The sequence below is a fragment of the Gavialis gangeticus genome, unplaced genomic scaffold (assembly GCF_001723915.1).
Source record: "Gavialis gangeticus isolate Ggan-Ray unplaced genomic scaffold, GavGan_comp1, whole genome shotgun sequence".
NCBI classification, from domain to species: Eukaryota; Metazoa; Chordata; order Crocodylia; family Gavialidae; genus Gavialis; species Gavialis gangeticus.
Window position 1 is genome coordinate 161,207,644 of NW_017729024.1, and position 9,088 is coordinate 161,216,731.

Genomic DNA, 9,088 nt, shown 5'->3' on the forward strand with positions numbered 1-9,088 from the left:
TGATAGTCAGTTGTTGGTGTATGCTATTTCAGTCAGTAATTCTCAGCACATCTAAGGGATTTAGGTGCTGTTGAAAATCTAACCCTTATTCTTTACATATGTACCTAGAAGGGGAGCAGGGAACAGCTTGTAAATGTTTAAAAGAAGTTGTGGAAGAAGGAATAAGATAAGCATACTTTTTTAGAGCTCTTCGGTCATTTTGTAATGACATTTTCAAGAAAAAAAGATTTTTAAAGTTTTAGAGGTTTTTGATTCATTGGGGAGTCTTAGGGGGTGTGTAGATGAAATGGCAGCCCTAAATTGAAGTGGTGGGTTTTTAAAAACACCCGTGCAAAGTAAACTTCCGTGTCATATACACCCGTGTCTTACTTGCCTCTCTGGTGGCAGGGAGGGGAGGGCGAGCTGCTGGTGGGTGGAGTAGTCCCTGGGCTGCCAGGGGGGGAGGGAGCTAGTGCTTCCATCCATGGCAGCAGCAGCCCCCCACCCCTGTCTCCCCAGGCAGCACCCACCCAAAGGCATCCAGCTTGGGTGGTCCTGGAGGGCACAGCAGCCATGGAGGGAAGGACCGGGTCATGCAGGCAGGCAGGCTCCAAGGGAAAAAAAGCAAAAAAAAAGATCTGGCGCTCTGCCTTTTTTTTTTTTCCTTCAGTGGAGCCTGCTTTCCTGGGCTGCTGCCAGGCGGCCTACATGGGCTGCCTACACAGCCCCTGAGCTATGGGTGTGGGGTAGCAAACTAACATTCCTCAGAGGCGTTTTAGTTTGCTATGCCCCAAAGTCATTTAAGGTGCATTATGCCACCAAACGTGCTACAGCAGCTGGAATTAATGTGCAATACACTGCTGATGCGTGCAAACTCCAACACTATTAAAGTGGTGCAAAAGCATTTAACCCACTTTCAAGTGTTTTGCACGTATGCCCCTCATTTTGTCTATACATGCCCATTGTGTGTGGTACTGTAACAACCTACAAAGGCACTGGTGTTTCAGCAAGATGTTTTTTGTTTATGGTTTTTACAAATTGTTCATTAAAACATTTCTTACTGGGATCAAAAAGACTTGAAGGAGTTAGATAAACCTTAGTTCTGAGGGGTTTTGGGGAGGACATGCTATGAAGATGATCTGTTTTCAATGTGCAGTATGAAGAAATAGAGAGAGATGATGAGGAAATTAGAGACCAACATACTGATCATTTCATGAATGTATGACAATGTGGGAAGCAGCACATCTGTAGAAATCAATCACTCAATAGTGACACCATTAAAATGATAAATAAAAAGAAAAGTATGGTATCAGGGTAAATGATTATGCAAGAAAATCAGTACTAACTGATCATCAAATTCTGCCACTAGTTTTACAATGTTGAAAGTTTGAAGTATCTCCTGAAGTGAATGGAATTCTTTTTCATTTACTCCAGCAACTAAGAACAAAACATAGCCTGTAATTCTGGGGACAGATATTGCTTTTGCCCAAACTTTCAGTAATATATCCCTAAAATGTCTGTCTTTCTAAAGCCACTCATTGCAGTCCCCATCCTCATTCTCTGATCTTTATCAGCCCTCCTGGATTAAACAAGGTTTATCCTGCCCAGGGATGAATGAGTGTGGTTCAGGAAGTCATGTTGATTCTATTTTACTCCTTCCCTCAGAGTCATTACCAAATTAATGGCACTAATAAGCATTGCTTTATGCACAAGGCATAGAGCAAATCCCTTAGCACTTCTGCTAGAGAAGGGGTACACACTGTGAGGCTGTGGGCAAATTCAAATTGGATGAAGATATTATGACTCCCTAAAACTCTCAGTTTCAGTCAGGAAAGTATATATGTTAGTTTTTGTTTGGATAGTTGCTGTGTACTCTGAGCCTGATCTGAACCCATTGAAGTTAGTGGGAGACTTCTGTACTCTGTGGCTCAGGCACTTTATGGGGCATCTTTTTTTAACTGATGAATGAAACGATACTTGTACATTTTTCTACACACTGCAGGGTTTTTATAAGACAGGTGCTATGTAAACAGTGGCTACAGTGATTGCTTCTTGTGCTTGGTAACGTGTCTGTCTCTCAGTTTTGGTATCCAGCATGATGGAAAAGACAATGACTGTGAGCCTGTTGGAAAGCGTCCGTACATCATGTCCCGGCAGCTACAGTATGACCCTTCTCCACTTACCTGGTCACAGTGCAGCAAGGAATACATCACACGTTTCCTAGAGTGAGTGAATAGAAAGTGATATCTACCCGGTGTAGTGGAAACCTTTGACATTACCGGTTCTCATGCCATGGCACTTCCAAAACTGACTGAACAGGATACTCTGATTTCTGGAAGCTTGGTTATATACTGCTTCAACTTAGACTTTGATATCAACTGAGTTCAACATCTGGTGGGACCCACGGCCATCATGAGTTACTGGGAGAAAAGGCACAGGAAGGGGCTTTGGTTCTATTGCTAGTATTTCCTGTGGGCCTAAGTGATGTGTCCAAGCTTACATTTTTTTTTAAATGTGACACCTGTGGTGGTATTGTGAGAGTCTGCAGGCCTCACTGAGGTCATTCTAATAGCTATAGGCATTTCATTGTATTTCCAATGGAAAAATCATATATTTCCCATATAAAATTCCCTTAGTTGATGGTATGAAGAAAGTTGCGGCAAAAGTCTTTTCCATAAAGCATTGGAAGAAATGAGAGCTGCTAAAAGCTACATAGCAGCCATGACCTACCACACAGCAGAATCACAATTTTTTTGTTGCATTTGCATACCTTGATCCTTCTAAAAAATGTAGGATTTGAACAATGGGCAGGTAAGAATACAGAAATCAATATGTTGTTTGTTCCTTAATGAGCAGCTGCTCCTAGATTTTAAAGTTCTTTGCTCTTCCCACAGCTAAACTTTACTGGAAATAACAGCATATTTGCTCAAAGTCCACCATTGCCCCAGCTAAAATCTGGAAGCATTATTACGTAAGGACTGCATGGGAAAGAGCCATCAGTGACTTTAAATTATTAGATCATTTTCAGACATTAAAAAAATCATGAGTCTTTTGTGTCTCTAATTTGTCACTTTCATCTTTAGCCGAGGGTGGGGATTCTGCCTGGATGATATCCCAAAGAAGAAGGTTTTAAAATCCCCTCTCATTGCCCCTGGTGTTATCTATGATGTACATCATCAATGCCAGCTGCAGTATGGTCCCAATGCTACTTTCTGTGAAGAGGTGGATGTAAGTACTGTTTATTCTCATTATTCTTCGGATGCAAATGCTAGCTTTTGGCTCTCTCTGCATCCTGACCAACTTCTTCATGGGAAAAGTTACATTTGGTTTTGAAATCCTGCAACTGCCAATTCATATCACATGAATATGACTGTTCTAACTGATTGTGTCATGGACTTGGGCCAGAGCTGAAAAAGGATGTAGGTGCCAAAGCAGGGCTTAGATGAAACTGAGGCATTTAATTCAGAAAACAGTGACATGCTCAACTGTTGTTAAGCTCTTCAAGTACTTGTGGGAACCCTGGATGCATGCCCAGAACTGCCTCAGCCTTAACAAAGCTGAGCAGCTTGACACCTTAGATTACAACCAAGCCTGGTTGGCATCCAGAGATCAGGAATGCCTCTTTGGGCCACTGTATACATGCAGGTAAAGGCAAAATGGATCTAATGTGTGATCCACACAATTGTGCCTCCTGCTGTGCAAGCTGTGGTTACCCTAAGGTGGTAACAAAACTATTACTATGTTGTGTTAGAAAAACTTCTTACAGTGATAGAAAAGGAAATAAACATCATGCAAGCAAACTCAAGGTCATAAGCTGCTTGCAAGAGGCAAGGCCAGCTGATACTGCAGACACCAGCAAAATGAAAAGTTGAGATAATGAGGCTACACAGAACTTAAGCAATGATTAAATGAGGTTGAATATACAAGAAAACTTTAGACAATACTATAATTCACCACTCTGTAAACAGGTGCAACTTTATAGCATAAAATATGACAAGCTACCCTAACACGACACCTGCTCCAATGCGTTGCAATTAGCGTGCTCCAGCAGCCTCGGTGTCCTGTGTGTTTAGTGACCCTGCACTTCAAAATGATGGTGGGAGCGCTTTAAGTAAAGCTTGCCACCATTTTGAAATGCAGGACACTGAATACACAAGATGGTGTGGGCACTTTAGTTAGAGTGGCCCCCTGGAGCTGCTCTATTTAAAGCACTCCTCCCTAAGTGACTTAGAAGAAATGGTTTCAAAGAACCATCTAGGTTGTTTGCTCCATTTTGTTTATTACGAGAATCTGCATCTAGCCCCATTGAGATGACATTGTACATTTCTGATTCATCTTTTTAGTTGTAATGAATAGTATGGGCAGCAACCCTCAACTGTACCAGTTGAAACTGAAGTATATAATGACATGTTGCATTCATTATATGTCTCACAGCTGTTCTCTGGTGTTGTAATTTGCCTTTTGGTACAGATTGGAAATCAAGGTATCATTTAACCTGTTAGTTAATTCTGCCTCTCGCTTGAACGTGAATTTACTAGAATTTTATATTCAGTTTCTCCTAATTAATTTATAGCTAAATAGATATGAGTAAATTAAATTGTAGCATTTTTACAAGGCCTCTATTTTGCATAAAATAATGCAATGCACATTCTGTTTAATCTTACTGCAAAATCAATAAACATGAGGTATTTATACGAATAATAATTAAATAGTTTGTGGGTGTCCTTAATTTTGATACAAGACTATGTGAAAGTGTAGCATACTTAATATTAACAAAATTAATGTATACTTTGAGAGAGATGACCGTTATGCTGCCTTGCCACTTTCTGGTTAATTTATAGACAATGTGTAACTTACCCCACTGTTTACATGTTTGATGAGTTTGGTCCAGAAAGTCCCATGGGATGTGTGTCTGCTTACCCTTGGTTGCATTTAGCTGAATTTAAACTGGTTTCCTTACTGAAATGATCACTTTGAGCAATGACTGATACTTAGCAGTTATGTAGAGCTTTGTCTTCAGCGTGCCGAAAAAAATATATGTTTAATATTTACAGTGATTAAGTAAGTAGTATCCTTGTTATATTGAGGAGGAAAAAGGATCACTGATTAGTGGGACAAATTTTTCCAAAGGGATGGAAAGCCTACCATTCCCTTCACTACAGTGGAAGCTGCAGGTATTCAGCACCTGTGAAAATCTGACCAAGAGCCACCTGCTGGAACCTTTTCCCCAGAACCATAGGTAGAGGGAGAAAATATTATTTTGGGGGTCTGAACGTGTGTGCATGCTTGTGCGTGCACGCATGCCCCTGCCCTTCACCTCCGCACAGGTAAGTGTGTTGTAGGGAAGGGGCATGTGGGAGGCAGATCAAGGCCCTCATAATGAGGGAGGGAGTGGGGCAGGGGCAGAGGCAGGGGCAGGACTGGGGCAAATGGGGCCCTGGGGCTGGGGCAGGTTGTGGGATGCTTGGAGCCCAGACACCTGATCTGGGGGGTGGGGGGAGGGCTCCTGCCACTGCATGCACCCTGGCAGAGCCCCAGGGAGCACAGGACCCCAGATCTGTGTGTGGGGCAGAGGTGGGCTGCACTCTGTGTCCCGCTGCCTAGGAGCAGCATGATGCCATGTGCCCGCCATGCACAGGGCACAGAACCCAGCGATGAGACACACATGGCATCACTCAGCTCTCAAGGCAGCGGGGTGCAGAACCCAACCCACAGTGGCAGTCTGCCTCCACCCCACGCACAGATCAGGGGGCATGTGCCCCCCTCTTGCCTCTCCCAGGGTGCACATTATGGTGGGAACCCTCACCCCCACCCCCACGCCCTTGGATGAGCCATGCAGGCTCTGAGCATCCCATGACCCACGCTAGAGCCCCATTCACCCCAGCCCCTGCCTCTGTCCCACTCCCACCTGCACTGTAGGGGACTTGATGTTCTCCTCCTCCCCCAAGCCCATTACCCTTCACATAGTACTGTACACTGAAACTTGCCTGGCTGTCGTGCTGGGCAGCAGTCCACATGCCTGGACTATGATCCTGGCTGGCTGTGATCCTGGGTGGCTGCAAGCCTGGCTGCATGTTTGAGTGTGCACCCCTCCCCAGCAGCCAACAGCCCACAGTTGAGTTGCCCTGTGGGCCCCCCATCTGTGGGGGCTAAGCCTTATTATCCCCAGCCTTCTGCCACCTATGCCCAGAACCCCTAGAAGTTACTTCTTCAGCAGAGAAGTAACTTCGAATCAGAAGTAACTTGGCAATCCTGCTTGATTACAGCAATGGTTTGACACCATGCTACCTCCATCCCAGGGGTCTTCTACTCACCTCCACACCTCAATGTCCCTGACCACACCCCATACCATGCTGCCCCTCCAGCCCCCTCAAGCCTTACCCCTACAAGCCTCACCCCCTCCCCCATCCCAACACTGACCCCCAAAGAAGGACAGTTGCCTGCTTGCCTATACCACCCAGCAGTGGTATAGGCAAGCAATGGGACATAGCAGCAGCAGCAGATAGCTGGGGCAGAGGTAGGTTGAGGCTGTGGAGGCTCCCATGGCATGCAAAGGTCTCAGAGAATTCTCCCTTCAGGGTATTACACTGCTGCTCAGACAACTGCTGCTCAGATGGCACTATTTTGCTCTGTCTATTCATTAATATTTGTCTCCCTCTTCTTTCCCACAAGGGATTTCAGTCAAGCTCCTGGTTGCTTAGTTTTTTATGGATGACTCATTTTTTTATAGACTTTATGGATAGGCATTTTAGCTTATATTTGTATTGACTGCTCATAATTCTGGCACCTCAAGCAGGGGGTTGCTGAGTGGTTGAGTCCTACGTTCTGCATATGGGTCATTGCTGCCACTGCTCCTGTAGTGCAGGGTGATCCTAATGTGGTGCAGGCTCATCAAGGGCTGCTATTCTGGTGCCCCTCTTAATCTAAACCTGGAGCTAGTGTCCTGCTTGCTCACCCCAGGTTATGCTACTGGGTGTCAGTGAGATAGAGATTTGATACTGAGCCTCTGAATTTAGAGACAAAGTGGCTTAGACTGAAAATACTTTGAGGAGGAGACCCTGATTTCAGAGCACATGCTGAAAATAAAATAAATGATTTCTCATGCAGTATGTGAATTCAAGAGTTATTAAACCCTGTCATTCCCACATGTGCCCAATTAAAATGTTATATACTATGTATGGTATTCTTTTCTTCTATCATTATTAATAATGAAGAAAAGTCTGGGATATAGAAATGTATAATTTCTATTAAGGTTAATAAGTTTACTGCAAAGAACCCTCACTTTTTAATGGAAGAATACGTTTGCTTTTAAATCTATGGACATCTGCTTAGCATGAAAATGTGACTGTCAGCAGTGGGCTGAATTCAACTTAAATATACAGGTATGTTAGTCTAATAGACAAAATGTTGAAGTACACTTATTAGCAACTATGTATCGCTCTGATTATTTGAAACGTAATGGTGGAGTGTGCTTCATAGAATATAAAAGAATAAAACATCCTCTGTATAAATAAGGACAAAAACATACTGTACACAGTGAAATGCAATTCTTCAACCAGAATAAATGTCTAACATTACCACTTCATCCTGAAAAAGTTGTGCCCCATCCATCCACTAAACAGTGTTTTTATTGAACTAAAAGTATTGAAATGTGGAGAATATTGAGCTGTTGTCTATCCTCAGTTGTTCTTTCCCAGTATTATAATGTGACCAAATAGAGACCAACAAACACTACACATTGGCCGCATCCACATGAGCAGGGGCGTGTGTTTACAGCAGCAAAAATAGTAGTGGCACAAATTTGTGCTGCTGCTTTGTGCTGCAGTGCACGCCCTGCTCATGTGGTTTGCAGTGGAACACATTGTCCCACTGCTCCATGTGTTGGGGTGGGGCTGGCTGGAGCGCACAGTGCATCAGCACAGGGTGGGCCAGCAGGCAGTCCCCTTGGTGGGTCAGCAGCCAGCTGGGGAGCAGTACATGGAAACAGGGGAGCAGACATCCCAGGGGACTGTGAAGTCCCTCCCTCCCTGCACTGAGGCACATGGAGGCATGCTGCAGATCCACTGTGCCAGCTCAGAGAGCTACCTGCTCCCCCTGCTTGAGGCACACTGCATCCCAGCCAGCCAGAGAGCAGCTGGATGGGATACGGTGCCTCAGCTTGAGGGATCTGCAGTGCACCCAGGGCTGCCTGCTTCCCTGTTTCCATGTTTGTCCCACCATTTTGGTGTGCTTTGTGCTGCTTTTTTTCCAAGGGCTTTTTTTGCTACTTGGAAATCCCAGTACCAAATTTTGCCCCAGTGCTGTTAATTATCAGCATCATGCACAGTTTAATTTGCAACATGTTTGGTTTGTGGTGCCACAAAGAGGTCTGTGGTGCCACAAACCGCACATGCCTACACGTCTGGATCTGGCCATGATGTCTAACAAACAAGTAGCTTGACTGAACCAGTCTCTTGATGGATTAATTTAACTGATTTAAAGGGGAATGGGCCAAGCATTTGGCATCTAAGTCAGATCTGAAAGTTGCTGCCCATTTCTGAGAGGCACTTTTTTAAAAGCATTCTTTCCCAGTTACAGCCCAATAAGTAGCCATGTTTTAAAGAAAGTCTTTGTCAGTCTTGGAGATGGGATACAGTTTGCATGATCTGGGCACATTGTATGCCATGGTGTTGCAAAGGGAGCCCCTGGTCCTGGTATTTTTGAAAATCTAGGCAAGAACTAAGTGTCTATACAAGGACTAGATTCATAGATTCATAGACATTAGGGCTGGAAGGGACCTTGAAGATCATAAAGTCCAACCCCCTACCCCAGGGGCAGGAAGTCAGCTAAGGCTAAAGGACCCCAGCAAGATAAGCATCCAAGCGTTTCTTGAATAAGTCCATAGTAGGTGCCTGCACCACCTCTGGAGGGAGTCTATTCCAGGTCTTGGGGGCTCAGACAGTAAAGAATTTTTTTCTTATGTCCAGCCTAAAATGATCTTGTAGGAGTTTATGACCATTGGTCCTTGTCTTTCCTTGGGGCGCTCTGGCAAACGTTATCCCAGATCCTGATGAACACCCCTTGTGTACTTATAAGTAGCCACCAGGTCCCCCCTGAGCCTGTGTTTTTC

The 9,088-nt window shown here is 44.4% G+C and overlaps 1 protein-coding gene across 3 annotated transcripts in view; it reads left to right on the forward strand.

Annotated features, from left to right (window-relative positions):
• The window catches only part of ADAMTS12 (ADAM metallopeptidase with thrombospondin type 1 motif 12), a 474,912-nt gene that overhangs the window by 275,040 nt on the left and 190,784 nt on the right, over positions 1-9,088 (forward strand). For all 3 annotated transcript variants that reach the window (XR_002097463.1, XM_019517990.1, XM_019517991.1), the window contains exons 8-9: positions 2,061-2,204; positions 3,063-3,207. Coding sequence is in view for 2 of the 3 variants with exons in the window: in XM_019517990.1 (XP_019373535.1) it covers positions 2,061-2,204; positions 3,063-3,207 (289 nt within the window). In the remaining variant the exon portion in view is untranslated. The remainder of the gene's footprint in view (positions 1-2,060; positions 2,205-3,062; positions 3,208-9,088) is intronic.